General features: G+C 36.5%; 1 protein-coding gene across 1 annotated transcript in view; it reads right to left on the bottom strand.

Moving 5' to 3' along the window:
* Positions 1-17,271, bottom strand: part of GABBR2 (gamma-aminobutyric acid type B receptor subunit 2) — a 456,189-nt gene that overhangs the window by 264,657 nt on the left and 174,261 nt on the right. Inside the window, exon 4 of the mRNA XM_015618642.3 lies at positions 6,603-6,773. Coding sequence (XP_015474128.1) covers positions 6,603-6,773 — 171 coding nt within the window. The remainder of the gene's footprint in view (positions 1-6,602; positions 6,774-17,271) is intronic.

The raw sequence follows: 17,271 nt of genomic DNA, 5'->3' as shown, positions 1-17,271 counted from the left end.
CATACTGCCATGGGCTGTTGAACCTCATGTTCAGCAAGGGGAAGCGCAATGTCCTGGGCAGGGGAGGAACAAACTGCAGCAATATATGCTGGATCTGCCCAATGGAAAGCAGCTTGGTAGAAATGGTCCTGGTAGACAACAGGCTGATGATGAGGCACCAATGGGCCCTTGTGGCAAATGGAGCTGATAGTGTTCTGGGTTTCGTGAAGGAACGGTGTCACAGAGTGTCAGGGGAGGTGATCCTTCTCCTCTACTTAGGAGAGCCCATACTGCTGAGCTCATACATGTAGAGGCACATTCAGTTCTTGGCTTCTCAATACAAGACATATGGACATACTGGAAAGAGACCACAGAAGGACCCTTAAGATATAGATGGAGCACAGCTCATTTCAGTGGTGCCCAGTGATGAGATCAGAGTCAAAGGACATAAACTGAAACCTAGGAAGTACCATCTGGACATCAGGAAATGCTTTGTAGCTGTCAGGATCACCAACCACTGGCACAAGTTACCCAGGGAGGCTGTGTAGTCTTCATCTGCAAAGATTCTTAAAGTTTGTACTGCCTGTACATAGTCATTTCGACTATTTACAATTCTCACCTAAAATGACTCCCTGCTCTGTAGCTGAATGTACAGAGACCATTTCCAATGAAGAGGGACAAACCTGGGCTAAGGTTCTATCTCTCTGATTTATTCCCATTTCTGATATCATAGTCTTATGACTTTGCCATAGTCTCGTGGCTTCTAAATATTTACCAGGACCCAGAAGAAACCCAGAAACTTCAGTTTCCCTTTAATTAGCAAAAGTCACTTTCAAAGACTGCCTTTCTGTGAAGATCTTAATGTATCACCTTTAATTATAGGAAAGCATAGATATAAAATAGAGTAGAGGAATCCATTCTTCTCTGCAAGGTCAAGAACACTTGAATTAAATAATTCCTAAGATTTTCCTTTAGAAATCAGCCAGGAATTGGGAGTAAGGCAACATGAAAGATCTCAGGCACACAACACCTTGAAAAAAAGTAAGCATTAGGAAAAGATAGATTTTAAGTATTTTATATTTAAAAAATTACATTTATAATGTCTGTTTTTCTGCTTTCAATATCTTCTCTTCATGCTTTTTCCCGTATTTTCCTTTCACTGAGTTCTGTGTCTCTCTAATCTTCTGCCTTTCCTTTTTTCTCTTCAAAGTTGAAGCTAGAGCACTCCTTCTAGGATGAAATTGCTGTGTACTATTCAGAGTTCCCAGATTAAACATTTATGTTATTTGGTTGTAGCTGAGGCTTTCAAGCTCATTCATGGACAAAAAAGTAATGTTTTTCTTGCTGCCCTAAAACCTCTTGGCAACTGTGATGGAGGCTGGAAAGCTCTGCTCCTTTGTTTGATCCTCAGAAGCCAAACCTTAGAAGTCAAAAAGCATAATCACACCTTGAAGCCGACATAATATATACCTACAGTCATCAAAATCTGGTGTCTCAGACTTGTTTTCTGGCTGAAACTTAAAAGGTCAACAGATATCTCGTTTATTTTCCCTAAGTCCTCTTAGTCCCACAATAACTCGCTCATTGCCTCTGCTTATCCAGTGAATTCTTATCAGATTGACCTCTAACTCAGATGAGAGTTTACAGGCTGCACAGTAAAAAGGAAGGCTATAATAAACAAAATTCTAGATTAAGAATACTTCTACCCTGCTTTCTCTACAGCAACAGACATATACTATGTTGAGAAGACTTATTGTTAGCTTCTTTTCTTGGGAGCAATTTTTTTTCCGGTATTACATTTTCCGGGATGAGACTTGGAATTTAGAGACACTAAATTCTTTAAAGTTAAGTCAAATGGACCCTGATGGCCTGCTGATTTTTGTGGATGTTGTACTGTCAGTGTGCAAAATGCAACATAATCAAAAGAAATCCTTAGTGTTCATCATGTTCCTCAGAAAAAATATCTTTTTGTCCACTTGCAAGGTTTGTTTCTCTTAAGTTTTTGTCATTGACATGTTTTGAGGTATTGAACTCAATGAAGACTGTGACAGTCACAAGAGAGAGTATTTTATCTTGATATTGTTAATCTATTTCATTATCATACTGCACACTTCTCATTTCTTCTGCCTTTTTGAAATGCCACCTACACTTATAAAATTACATTAGGAGTTCTCAATATTTCCATGAAGAAGCAGAGAAATCACGTAAAGAGAGGACTATTAAGAAGTAGGGAAAAACAAATATTCACTTGAGATGAACAGAATTTAACTTATTTTAAAAACAATCCCAGACAAGATATTCAGTGGGAGGAAAATGTATACCTATTTTTTTTAATCTAGAAATACCATGAATATGCTATGAAACGCAAAGTTAAAATGCAGTTTCACTGAATTTCAACATGAAATGTTTGCAAAAAGAAGTAACGGAAACCAGTCTGTATCACAAAAGAAGGAAGTCCTCTTACCATACCACTGCAATCAAGTGCCAACTTCCAGTTTGAAGCATACTATGCATAAAAAGGTGTATAAATAAAATTAAAAATGTGGAGGAAATAACAGAAAAACACTCAAACTATTACTCATAAGCAAATAAAGCATTATCTGAAAACCACTATATGAGTATATTTTTTTTTTTCAAGTTATATTCTGTAGCCTCTAAAACTTCCTCAATACTGGTGGCTTCCAAAAGTTTTAACTTAGTAAGATATAGATATATATATATAACTTTTGTTTTCATGACTCTTCCCACTGAAGCATGCAATATAGCAAACAAAGTACAGGAATGCTGCTTGGTTTGCCTAATTCAAAATACAATCCAAACAGGTACTGCCAGGCAGCAGTAAAACTTGAGTAAAAACCAACCACTGGTTGAGATAAGAGAAGGAACTCTAACAGCAGCAATACTAATGACAGAGGGTACAAGAAAGATGTGAACAATTCATAAGAAAACAATTCCCAACTGCTCCCTCCACTACACTATGCTGAGCTGGAAGGGATCCCTTCTCTGGAAGAGACCCCGTTCCCCCAGACCTCAGCAGTGAGGTGAGGTGGTATACAATAACTTCTGGTTCCTGGAGATGTCCCCTCCTGGATACTGCAAAAATTAACCCTTCCTGCCTGGAACCACAAAGGACAAACAGCTATAACTCCTCAGGGCTGATCAACACTAAATCTAGCCTGGCTTTGAGCAGCAGGTTGGATGAGAGACCTCCCAAGGTCTCTTCCAACCTAAATTACCCTACAGTTATATACCACAGAAAACTCTTTCAGCTGGAAATCCTGAAAATATTTTGTAACCTCATTTATAAATCTTTGCCCCAGAATTAACTTTTGAAACAGAATCTTCTCCCAAAGGATGAAAACAGGGCAGCAATCCACAAAATCTAGGACACAGAAGCACAGTAGGTATGAATTTGTCCTAGTTAATTAATAGAACCGATGAAGTATGTGCATTACACTTATACCAAGTCAACTTACACAATTTAAACATTAATGAGATGGAAAAGATTATTTATGGTTGTACAAACAGACCTGAAGAACTCACAATGAGTGCCAACAGGGAGCTCAACTATTGGCAGCCATAGAATACAGGTCACTTGAAAAGCCATAATCCTTGAGTCAGTATAATGCCAAGAAAGAGAGTCTCAAGCCACGCTAGCAGTATATGATGTATAGATTCTGCCCATGTGCTTTTAAGAACTGAGAGCATATTGGCATAAAGTTCTCCATTCTCTCTACCTACCTTTTATCTCTCTACCTACCCTCTCTGTGACCCAGAGAATAAGGAAGGTAAAACTTTTTTTAATAAGAATGAGAAGATTTTTCCCCAAGCAAAAGGAAATGGTAACTCAAAACTTTGATAACCCAAAGCCTCGGTGGAAAGGATTCCCAAAGGAAACAACTGAAAAAGAAGCAAGAGATCCTCTGTGATCTTGGCCTTCAGATATAAACTGAGTTAAGACTGATAAACTGAACAATTGAAACAACTGTCCAATTACAAGAAAAAGTAAACAAAAAAGACAGCTTGATGACTTTAAGGGGCAGCTAACCTGCAGACAGGTTAGGTGAGCTTTAATTGTTCAGGAGATCAGATCAAATACAAATTGCAGGGGGACAGGAGACAGTGATCTAGCTAACGAAAAAAAAGTCATCAGCCCAAAACCCCCTGAGGTTAGAGGGCAGGTAAAGAGATGCAGCTAGGGTTCCTGTTGATGAAACTGCATGGGTATGAAGTCCCTATTCTAGAATGAGCATCTATCCCCCCATGTGTTTAGGTGGAAGGACCAGTGGAGGAAACTTAGATAGATATCCAAACTGCTCTAGATTCAAAAAAGAGAAAGAGATCTGTCAAACTGAAACAGTCTTTCTGGGAGATGAAAAAATGAGAGAACTGCTCTGTCTCACTGCTATGAGTAAAACCACCTGATTATTATACAGGCTTCTCTAAAGATCCCATTAATTTGTTTCCACTTATTTTATTTTGCATGAGAGTAAGAGAAGACATTCAGTTACTTCTGATCTAATGGCTTGTAACGCATTTTCATTATAGACAAGACCATTCACATCCCAAGTTCACTGGCATTTTACAACAGAGAGAGAAGTTTTAGACCTGGTTCGATTTTGTCACTTTCAAAAAAATGTCAGAGTGATATTCCAGACCATATGACATCGTACTCAGTATATAAAGTGAGGAAAGAAGGAGGAAGGGGGACATTTGGAGTGGTGGTGTTTGACCTCCTAAGTAACTGCTATGTGTGATGGAGCCCTGCTTTCCTGGACATAGCTGAACACCTGCCTGCCTATGGGAAGTGATGAACTAATTCCTTGTTTTGCTTTGCTTGTGCACACAGATTTTGCTTTTTGCTTTTGCTTTCCCTATGAGTCTGTCTTTATCTCAGCCCCTGAGTTTTCTGGCTTTTGCCCTTCAGATTCTGTCCCCAGACCTGCTCTCAGGGGAATGACCAAGTGGCTGTGTGGTGCTTGCCACCTGGCTGGAGTTAAGCCAGTATCAGTATCATTCTAAAACTCAGTCCTGTCCTCAGCAAAGTACTTGCAGCTTTTCCCAAGTAGGTATCAACTGCAATTTAATAAACATTTTCTTTATCATACTATCTAGAGAAAATCTTAACTGTTTCTAGAGAAAGCCACTTGACAGAATCTCATCCTTCTTTTTTGACAGTATACCACTGATAACCACTCACTAAAATTATTTCCAAGACAGAGAAGGGTAAAGCATACCATACTTTTTGGTGACTTTTTGCTTCAGCACTTGTATTAAAAACAAATATGCAGCTGACATGACAACAATTAACTTTTTTAGAAAGAATATTGGTTAAGAGACTAGACTGCTCTTACAGTAAGAGTGCTCTTACACCAAGATTAAGTTTCCCTACTTTTCTTTAGGAGCACTTTTAACATTTTATAAGTCATGAAATATCGCACATCACCTATCACACCTCCTTGAGACCTGTTACCTTGTCATAGACAGAAAACATGATTTATTCTTGAAAAATCCATTTTCACCATTGTTTGACATCTTTTTATCTCCTTTGTGATTCCAAACAGATTATTTGTTCAAGTGTCTTTCCAGGAATCAAATTTAACCTGAATGGTTTATAATTCCCAGGGCCTTTGTGTGTTTTCTGGAAAGACAGACACAAAGGTTTCTTCCCTCTCCCCACAATTCATTTACTTTTTATCCTTTAATTCTCAAAGCTCATAGGGAAGAGTCTAAGATTTCTGAAGTATTCCATTGTGAATTAATTGTGCCAGACAATTTGAAAATATCTGACTCATCTAAGACGACTCTAACCTACTCTTATCCCTCTTCCCTAGTTTTAATTACGCTAGTCTTCAGAGCGCAGTCAGCCTTCTTTAAAATCAATGCTGAGGAAGAAAAAAACTCCCAACAACCAAACAATCAGGCATGCTTCTGTTAGTTTTACCTCTCTGATAATTAATGGGCCAACTCTTTTCCTTGTCTTGCTCTGATTCATTACATTTACATTTTCTTTTATTCAATTGTTAAGACCATGCTTAAAGGCATTTAGTCCATACTTCAGTGCAATTTTCATGACCAAAATGTTGCTCAGGGTGAAACTTGAAAGATCTGTGGGGTGCAAGCTATGTGATCTTATTAGTTCTAGGGCTTCTGACATTTTTGTCTCAGTAAGCTCCTCTAATATTTTCAGCCACTGACTTACCAGATTTTGTTCCTCGGTGTTAAGATTGATGCTTGTAATAAGTCAGAGCACAAAAGGAACATGATGAAATTGGATTTATTCAACCTTTTAAATGAACCAGAGTCAGAATACAAACCTCCCTCAGAAACATATGTTTTTGCAAATCAAAGAGAATAAAGGAGCCTTTGCACTGGGGTGCAATGATCTTGTGTGTAAAAAACAGACATGCAAAAGTAGCTTTCATTACAGACACTCAAATAAACCCCCGAAGGGAATTAAGCTTGTTCACTACAGCAAATGTGACCTACTATGAGAAAGCCAAACAGGACTGAAACAGTAGGACAGTTTCTTTTTCCTGAATTGCTGTTAATAAAGGAAATAACTCCTTAGAAATCTGATATTGGCATCTCTCTGTGCATCCTAGAAATTATGCAAATCTTACCTCAGAGAACCTTTGTACATCCTGGGTTAAAGTTCCTACTCTCTTCCAATGATAATGTTTGAGTAACTTCAAAATTGCTGGATTCACTGCATTATCAGATGGCACTGTCCGGAAGAAATAAGGATATTTTTTCTTATCAGCCAACTCTGGAGTTGTTGCTGCAAATGAAAGCTGGAAAAAAAATCAAAGAACAGAAAAATGAAAGTCACCATAAGTCATCTAGCAGTCAATAAAAAAACCTTTGCTTTTCTCAGTGCAACAGGACACATTGCTGTCATGTAGAGAAGTTTCATCATCATATAGCTTGAACATCCTACCAGCACCATTTACTTTTAAAAATATTTTCTAAATACTTTAGCTCCATAAACCACCTTCTGAAAAATTAAACTAGAAAATCTTAAAAGTCAGTGATGTAAAATCCTCTGTTTAAAATCATGCATCTTACACGTTACACAGAGCAATAACGCCTAAGGGAGTAAATCTCTATGATGTATTCCCCATCAATTTCTCTTCATAAAAGTTGAGAATACCTCCAAGAGAATACTATTTTCTCAAAGACTTATATATCTTAAATTACTGGGTAAATCTCTAGTTGTACGTTTTTCATATCTTCATGTAACAAAACAGCTCCAGGTAACAGAAAAAGAGAAAATCATTATGTTAGCCAAGGCTGAAACTCAGAAGTTTGCTCAAGTCTCAGCTTCCTACACTGAGGCAGGCCCCCTGTGGTTTGTCTTATAAAAGAGGATTCAATGGCTAAAACACTGGAGATTGTTCATGGTTAGAGAATGTTTACTACAAAGGAAAAGAGGAAACCTTTTAAACATACAAAAAACAATCAGAAAACTTCATTGAATTTTTCTGCCCAAGTTAAAGGTGGCATATTTTTGTGAATGTTTTACAGAGAGTGTTTTGAAGAGAATGCCTGTACATTCACTTTTTGAAAACACTACTACTCCAGAGATACTTTTGGTCATTCCCTCCAGTTTCTTTTAGGCTCCTAGGAATGCGCTTCTCAAGCATTTTTTCAGCCAGGATTTTTCATTGAGGGGTTTCTTGAAGTGCTGTTTTAATGCAAATTGCTTTGACTGACACAAAATAAGCTCCCTGATACAGTTTTTTAAATTCTTTCAAAATCAATAGAGAGTCAGAAAATGTAGGTGAATTCAAGACTATATATCAACCATAGCTTTAAATTTGCACTTTTTTAATCAAGCATTCAGATTATTGGGTTAGACAATCTTTTCCAAAATTCAGAATAGACAAGTTTTATCCAAAAAAACAGTCTTTTCTTCAAGTTTATAAAAATCTAGGTTTAGCCTATCAGAGACAAGACTTATTCTCTGTCTGATTTTAGACTCACAAAAAATATATTGCATTGTTATATTGCCCTGAATTGAGTTTGCTTTCCTAATTAAAAGAAATCTAAATAACTTAAATTGTGCATATCCTGGCAGTTTATAGTAAACCATTCAAAACAGAAGACTCTTTCTCTTCACTGGTCAAGAGATAATGAATAATGTAATTGTCATATAAGTCTGAGGTAAATAATTTATTAAATTTCATGAAAAAAGTGCAATATGAGGTGCTGTGATACACTGTCATCTTGATTTCTCAAAACCATTCCCATAAAGGAAGAACAATGAACATCTGCCAGGTAGACCTAGTCAGCTTTTCTGTTTAGCCTGGTAGTGCTGAATATCATGCACTCACTGCACAATGAAGGTGGAAATAAGGACCTGTACTGCTGACTGAAAAAGGGAGAAAATTTGACATTAGAAATCCAACATCAAGAGGAACACCTCTCAGCAGCCCAGCTGCTTGCAGCCTGCTGACTGTAAAAAACCTGCTTTACAAGTTATTACAGGTTTGGATCAAACATAATTTGATTGATCTTAAGAAAAAGAAGGAGAGAGCAACACTGAAGTAACAGTAGCAGCAAGAAACATCAGCAAGTTTCACCTAGCTCAGGTTCATAGATTGAATGGAAAATTTTTTTGATCAGTAGTTCAAAGGTCCACAGCAATGAGCAGCATTTCTCTGTGTGTGAGCTGGCTTTAGGGTAAAGATCGGTGATATAAGCAAGACAATTCAAAACCATCTTTTGTGAATTTTTAGTGACTTAAAGGGCCTAAATTAGTATCCTAATTGCTCGAATTTCCTTGGAAACAATGAAGAAAAACGTAACCTCTCTTCATTGCTTACAGAAAGATGAAGTCTCAGATTTCTCATCCATGTGAGGTGAGATGAGACAAATCCAGGTTTAAGTGTAAAACTAATGACACCCAAATTACCAAAAAAACCAAAACATTCCTCTTCATTTTCTTTTGAAATAAAAGACTTATTAAAATTAAAAAATGGGAAAAGATATCTCTCAATTCTCAGAATCTCAGATATCAACAATTCTCAAAATGTAGGATATATTCAGAGGTCTTTCTTTCAAGCATCACATATATCATGGCTAGTCTCATTCTGCATCACTTTGACAATTAATAAGACCCTTTTAAGAGATGAAGAAATATCCTAAAAAAAGTTAAGTCATTAAAAATATTTAACTTTTCATAAAATCATCTCTGTAAGAGTTTGGGACATGCAATGAACTTAACCCAAAAACACCAGCATTCAATATTCTGCTTTGAGACGGACAAGGATGAAAAATGAAAAAAATATGTTCTAAAAAGTGGAAATAAAATGATAATGTTAAGAAATGAACTGAAATTTTGGAAAAAGTATTTGAGATAGCACAGCTATATGGCAATATAAGGAAAATACTCATTAAAAAAACCCCTTATTTAATATGATAAAGCAAGTAAGATCACAACACAGTCCATCCATATATGCATTAAGATAATACAACCCTTTTTAACTGAGAATTATTCCTCTGTATTTTAGGGCTAAAGTTTTTTATTCATGGCTGATTTGAAACTTGCATATTGAAAGGCTTTTCATAATTTCTTATTTCTTTTCTTATTTAATTTCTTTTCATCATTTCTTCTTCATTCTTCAGGATTGAAAGGCATCCTACTTCTTGTTACAAGAATTTATTTTGATAACTTTCAGTTAGCAAAAAATCTGGATGAATTGCAATCATTGTTCATACAATTCTTTGCAAAATACAAAAGTTCTGTTTTTCATATTATTGAATTTTCAATGCATACATATTTATGCACTGTTCTAAAAATTCTTTACAGGTGTTTATACTCGCCTCTCTATGATCAGGAGGACTGAGACATAAACAGTTATATGCAGGATTATAACTCAGCAATAAATACCTGTGGGGTGTATGCTGTCACTCTTTCACAGAAAATTACTTTACAGAACTGCTAAAAGGTGATGGCCAAAAGCCAATCTTCAAAAAAGGATGAAGGAAAGGGAAAAGTTTCAAGTTCCTATAAAGCAGAAGACACTGTGGACAGCTACCAGGTGATACATCATAATTGTGCATGTGGTGTTTGTGTGTATGCATACATAAACAGGCTCTGTGCATATGTGTGTGTAGATCTAGAGAAAAAAAAGCTCACCCACACACACACATATATATACACACACATATATATATATATTATATATATACACACATACACACGTATATATATGTACACATATATATATCTTTGAATGCTGTCCGAAAAACCTGCAGCTACTTCCTAGACTACCTCTGAGAAATCTTTCTGTAGAATATCTTTAGAATATTTGCTTCCAATTTGTGAGCAACTGGATCTGAACTTAAAGTGAGTTATTAGGGAAATATAAGCTATGAATTAGATGGGAAATTCTGAAATAAAAGAGTATAAAATGTTTAAATAGAAAATAAGATAATATTTATCATTCAAGTAAGAACTATAAAATAGTAACTATAGTAAAAAATAAGAGCCAAATAGACCAGGGTAGCGGATACATTTTGGTGAAGTGCTGAAAAACTGAAAAATACACAGAAGGATTTTATTACGGAAGTTTTAGGGTCAGGCATATGTGTTGATGAATTAAATCTTTCCAAGATGACGCTTTTTGAAAATGTTAATTTAGTCAAAAATCCACACATTTGCATGAAAATTTTATCATCAGCACTAGATAGTAAGATGAAAGAAAAAGGAAATTAGAACAAAAATGTTGAAAGGAACAGTTTTGCAGAAGGGGAGTAAAAGGTAACTTCATAAGCCTATACTAAGTTTAAAGGAGGTGTGGCATATTAAATGAGAAACATCAGTCTGAAGTGCTTACAAGGGCTTCTGTGTAAGGAAGTAATGGTGCATTCAACTTAAAGTCAGTACAGAGGCAGGAATGATAAGCTTTACTTTCATTTAAGAAAATGGAATACAGCAGTAATGAAATCAATGGGAATGACTAAGAGTTATGTAAGAGAGGATGGATATTATTAGAAAGCTGAAACAAAATTAGGAAAGGAAACACTATATATCCCATATATATATCCCATATATGAGTCCAGAAGCTGGGCGCTGGAAGGCTGAATGAAGGCAAACTGCTGTCTGATGTACTGCAGAGAGAAAGAAAGCCACCAGAAATGGCAAGTAATCTTCTTCTGTTCAGTTGTTTTACTATCTCTAGGAAGTATTTATGTTCAATTTTTGTCACTGTACTAGGGTACAGAAGCCTAGGAAAAATAAAAGAGCAGAATTATCCCTGGGTAAACACTTTCCCTCATCTAAGGCAACAGGACTATTAAGGAGTCACATTTATTTAAACGGACGTATAGTAATCCAGTAACAGAAATCCTTTGCAAAGTTATTGTAGATCCAAATGTAGACCTCAGCAGAGTCTGACCCAAGCTGAAAGGAGCCAAGTGGACCTGCATGGAGCAGTCAAAATCTGCGACACCTGTACCAGCCACAGCCATGTGGAATTGAGTCCAGAGTCCGAAGCAGCAGTGTGGCTCGACGTGGACAATCTAGCTTTTGGGGGTTGTCCATTGTTTTTCTGTTCCTGGCTCATGGAAAAGGAGAGTGCTGTGGGGAGTGCCTGCCATCCTGTCTTTGTCTGGGGAAACCACATGGTGCTGTGTGTGGGAGCTGCTACCATCTTGTCATTGTCCCGGCTGCCACGCAGAACTACGTCAAGGTGGTGAACACCTTTTTGTGTGTAAAGCATCTGCTCCTCTTGCATACTTCTGTTACTGATATTGCTGTCATTACTGGGCATTTCTTAGTCCATTGCTGTTTGCTTTCAGTAAATTGTTATCTCAACCCATGGTCACTGCCTTTGTCCCTCACCCGCTAAAGAGGGTGGAAGGGAAAGGAAGTGGCTATTTGGAGTTTAATTTCTACACACCATGTTCATGGAATATTATACAATGGAGGGGGAAAAAGAAAAGGAAATAAAAGTGCCTTCAGGTAAGAGGGTGACCTCCCTTGAATAAAATGTCATCTGCGAAGAAAACTGATTCATGTTTGCAAATGGGGAAATCAGTTCATTAAGCACTAGAGAGATTAGCTCAGTTCTCCTAGGTTTCTGTAGTATGCTTGTACAAGCATTTTATTAATGATTGCTAGAAATGTAAATGTGCCCCTGTTGCTGCAAAACTAGTCCTGATGGAGAGGATTTTATAAATGGCAGATATCACCTTTATTTCCTGCATGTTTTCTAGAAAGCTGAATTACGTTGATAAATCAGCATTGCTAAACATGATATAAACTGCTGATTCAACTGATTGGTGCTAACATTTATCATCATAACTAGAGATTGCATGTCATGTATGCCTAGACAGGAAGCAATATTTTCTGCAAAAAAAAGGAATATGCAAATAATCCTTTCCCAAAAAAGGAGAGAACATCAGCAATTACTTGTACAATGGCACAGGATTGCACACACAGAATCTTGTATAATGTGTAATACGGAAGTAACAAGGACAAAACTCAGGAAGATGATGATTTGCAGCAATGTGTATTTGTGACACCACACACCACTCCTTTGTGCATACTGTAATGCTTTGAAAAGCCTGTGTCAACAATAATGATACTCAAGTGCAAGCATGTGATGACTTGATGGTCCCAGGAGCTAGAAGGACCAGAATGGAAACTAATGAATAATGAAGAGTTAAAAGATTTGCCTGCTGCAACTCTTCTTGAACATTAGATGATGTCATGTAACAAGAGAAACAATACAGTTTTAACCAGAGACAGAGAACAGATTGAAACATAACAAACTCCATTTTTAACTGAATGGTAATTATAAAATATAAATATTTAGGTTAAATGTTAATTCACAGTAACCTTACTATACAAGCCAACTTATCCAGATGTGTAGTCAAATTACCACTGAACTTGATCTTGCCACTAGCAAAGTTATGAATAAATTTTAATATTATAACAATACTTGAAATAAGAATAAACTATATTTATTCTAAAATAATATTAAAGAGAACCTTAAATAAATATTTAAAAATATTTAATTATATTAAATGACAGTTTGTAGAATCAGAAAAAGGATATATTAGAATTCCTTTTCCTCCCTCAGTGTAAAAAATGTACCATCTAATCAGCTTTGATGGATGACTTTGAGGAAAGGCATTGCAAAAATGGTTACAAGCACCTACATATTTGGGAAATATGTCAACATAAGAAGGTAAATACAGCAATTTCATTGACGGTTGCTTGCATAGATCTTCAAAAGGTGAAACCAAAACACAGTAACAAAGATCAAGAAACAAAGTTATTGTTTCTTGACAATTTACCTGTACAGCTGTTGGTGAGGAGTGTCTAGATACAGACAGCAAAGAAGTAGATTCTGAGCTGGCCCTAGAAATCATAGTGGCAATCTGCCCTCCTAGCTACATCCTAATCTGGATTCCCAAACAGCACAGATGATCAATTGACATAAAGATATAATCTGACTAAAAACAAAAATATTAACAAGAAATTGTGCTTTTCCAGCATTGGTAAATACATTTTTACCTGTTACATAGTACTTTTAAATAATTACTTGAATGAAATCTCTGGAGATTCCATCATTCAGAAGATTTTAGGACGGGAAAAACTTCATTGTTATAACAAATAGAACTCATAATTAAAAAATATTCTGGTAACTCTGAACATAACTTTCATTATGACAGCTGCAAGAGCAAAATAAAAGTCTGGGGAAATTATCTATGATGTCTCACTAGCTGGTACATGGGCAGGGTGCCTCATCCAAATGGGAACATGAAGATACACATTGTATTAAACTCACTGGACAAGAATTGATCTCATGAATGAACATCGCTTTCATCAACCATAACATATTACCCATGTGATTAAAGCTACCATTCCCTTTGAAATCAGATGTTTCGCCAAACACTTCTGCCCAGTATCATCTGCTGTAACCTTCATTAATTTTGTGTCTGAAATTGCTTTCACTGACTGCCTTTTGGCACCTGGGAGTTTAGAGAAAAAGCACTTCCAGCTGGTCTCAGGCTGGAAGGCACCTGCCTCAATGTTGATGGCATTCCAGTGCATTAATCCAATCACAGTAAGACTGATATTCAGCTGCATTTTGCCCTGGTGACATTTTAGGAAAAAATTCTGGCTACTGAACAAATCGATATTTTGAGGGCAGAAACTGGTTTAGATAAAATCCATATGAGAAGTACTTCAACTGAAAGATGTGTCCCTACAGGTTAATGGAAAAGGGGCATTCAGTCCTGTTTCCTTCTTGAGCAGCCCAAACTACTCACAACATAATTTGGTAAGACCTTGTAGATGTCTGAATGCGAGAAGTCAAACCAGATTATAGAGCTTGGTCTTTTGATGTTAAACTTTTTTAATCCCATAAAGTCTGTAGTTTAGGATGAGGAACAGTGATTGAAGCTCTGGGGCTCCCAGTGTAAGAAGGATGTGTCCTGCTGGAGTGAGTCCAGAGGAGGACCACAAACATGATCAGGAGTCTGGAGAACCTCTCCCAGGAAAACAAGGGTAAGAGAATTCAAGCTGCTTAGCCTGGAGGAGAAAAGACTCTGGAAAGACCTTGTAGAATTTTCCAGTACCTAAAAGGGACTACAAGAGGAGAGGGACTTTTTATAAGGACATGGAGTGATAGGACAAGGGGAAATGTCTTTAAATTGAAAGAGATTGGGTATTAGGATGATTTTTTTTTTTTTTTTTACTGTGAGGATGGTGAGTCACTGGAATAGGTTGCCCAGATAGGGTGTGGATGCCCCATCCCTGGAAGTATTCAAGTCCAGGCTGAATAAGGCTTGGAGCAAGATGATTTAGTAGAAGGCATGGGGATTTGAAACTAGATGATCTTTAAGGTCTTTTCCAACTCAAGCCATTCTATGATTCTATGAATCCATTCTCAGCTGACAGGTGTTTTTTTGTCTTCAAGTCATGGAGTAGATAAAGAGTAGCTGAAAATTGTAGCAGATCTGCTGGGGAAAAAATAAAAAATAAAAGGAAGAAAACAACCTAGACATTAGCACTACTGCTTCACCTGCCTCTCAGGATAGAATATTAATTTCCATGCATCTGTTCACACCAGAAAGAGCCTACATTTATGAACCTCATAGGAAAAAATATATAAGAATTCTTAGAACAACATTTCTGGTGAACAGGAAATACAGTTTTTAGTGTTCAGAGTAAAATATAGTTACACGTCATATTAATGTTCAAGTAATGGGATCCGTTTTAAGTTCTAATAAATACTGCCTCACAAACCTATTACATTACCCTTACTTCTGAGATATGCCAAGGAAGTATATGATGGAGTTATGGAAAATGTCCTTCAATTCAACAGTCAACAGAGCAATCAGTAAAGCTAACAGAGGCTTTAGGGTTCAGAGTTTCAGAAGGTAGTCAGGTGAACAAAAGGCAGAATGATCTCCAACAGATGATGATCCCATCAAAAATTAAAAATTTATCATTAGGCTTAACTTGTTTCTTTTGCTTTTAATGGAAAATAAACAATTGTCATCCTCTTTTCATGGCATTTTTTTTCTGACTATTCATTTGAAAAGATCTATCAGAGTCTAAAAAAATAATTAGGTCCTTTTTCTACATTCCAGAAACTATTTTCAGATCTATATTAAACACAAATAATTTGCACCTAACACGCGTTCTGCTTATTGCTACAGGTTGAACAGAGCACTGAAATTAGATGTCAGATCTACTGAAGTTGCTGCAAATTTTGTTTCCATTTCCAAACAGAATAAGAGACAAAATCTTTTGAGCATTTTCAAAAATGGATTGCAAAAGAAGGCTGTATATTTTTGTCTGTCACAGTCAGTTGCTTAGCATTTGGCTACTGGCCTGGATTATATCAGAATTCAGCTTCAAATCCCTGTTCTCCTTCAGTCACAGCATTGTTGTTTATCCCAAACCTAGAAAAGTTTTCTACACTCATACTTTTGGTACCAAATTTCCTTGTTTCTTGTCTATAAAAGATTATCCTCAAAATCTAGTGGAAACCAACAGCTGCATAAAATATTTCATCTTTGATAAAACAGACTATATTGCCATAATCCATTAAAAAAAAACTTTCCAGACCTATTCACAACAGTGTGTTCCTGGCTGGCTGCCCAAAACTATTATCATTCTATTAGTATTGTTTATTTTTCAGATTTCATCCAGCTAACACATGCTAAAACTACAGCTGTTCTGTCTACATTTAGTCTTTAAATATCTGTTTTATTATTTTCTCTTCTGCCTCTAAATGATGAAAAGAGGGAAAATATCTCACCAGCATAAAGATACCTTAGATGTGCAATATTGTTCTTGGGAGAATATGGATCCTTCATTCTACTAGAAATAGGGAGCAGGGACATTGCTGAGCTTTAAGATGAAAATTTCTCACTTCCTCTGTGGAGTGGACACTCCAATACAATCCAAATTAATTTCCTTCCATCTTTTATTCATTTACTGGGATACAATATCTTGAGAAATAAGGCACATCATGTTAGCTCAAGATTTGCTGAAATCCTTACAGAAATACTTTTTTCACAGTCCTAAGATGTGAACTAATGATTTGTTTATTTCTTCACTCTCTGCTTTCAAACCTAAGCAAGAAATCCCAGATTTTTCAAGATAAAACAGGTGACAGGCTCACTGTGTAGTGATACACAATGTAGTAAGTAATACACAAAACCACTGTTTATTCTACATGGAACAGCATAGTTGAGAGATGACTTATCAGGTCCTGGGAGAAGTGCCCCATCGCTAATTCCGTACTCAGCCTGGGCTAATTTGCCTTTTCTTTCAGCTCTGTAACTTTTCTGATATCTCAGCACTGCATGCTGCAGTTACACCCCACCAGAAGTGCTTAGAGAGTGGTTTGACATCAGTCACCTGGAACTGTACCTTTAATACTGGATAAGAAGGGCTACGCTACCGAAATCAAGTAATTGCTGGAGGGGGATGTTGAAAAAAAAAAAACCTGGTAAAAAAATCAGGAAACTTTTTTTGCCAACAAACGCTACCAGCAAAATAAATTCTGCTTGCCCAGCAGCAAGGGCAACTTGGGTTACATTGCCACTAAAAACCTTCAGCAGAAATGTCAATCACAATTATGATTATAATATATTTGGCATTAAAATGTCAAATGTGTTGTTGATCCTCCTCTAAGAAATAGCCAAGATGAGGCAAATTTTATGCATATTTTCATAATCTGTGGTCAGCACAGATTTTTAAAAGATGCTCTGGATGGAAATCTACATGTACAAAACCTTTCAGCAACATATGCAGCT

The sequence above is a fragment of the Parus major genome, chromosome 2 (assembly GCF_001522545.3).
Source record: "Parus major isolate Abel chromosome 2, Parus_major1.1, whole genome shotgun sequence".
Taxonomy (NCBI): Eukaryota; Metazoa; Chordata; class Aves; order Passeriformes; family Paridae; genus Parus; species Parus major.
This window is presented reverse-complemented; position numbering and strand designations above follow the sequence as displayed.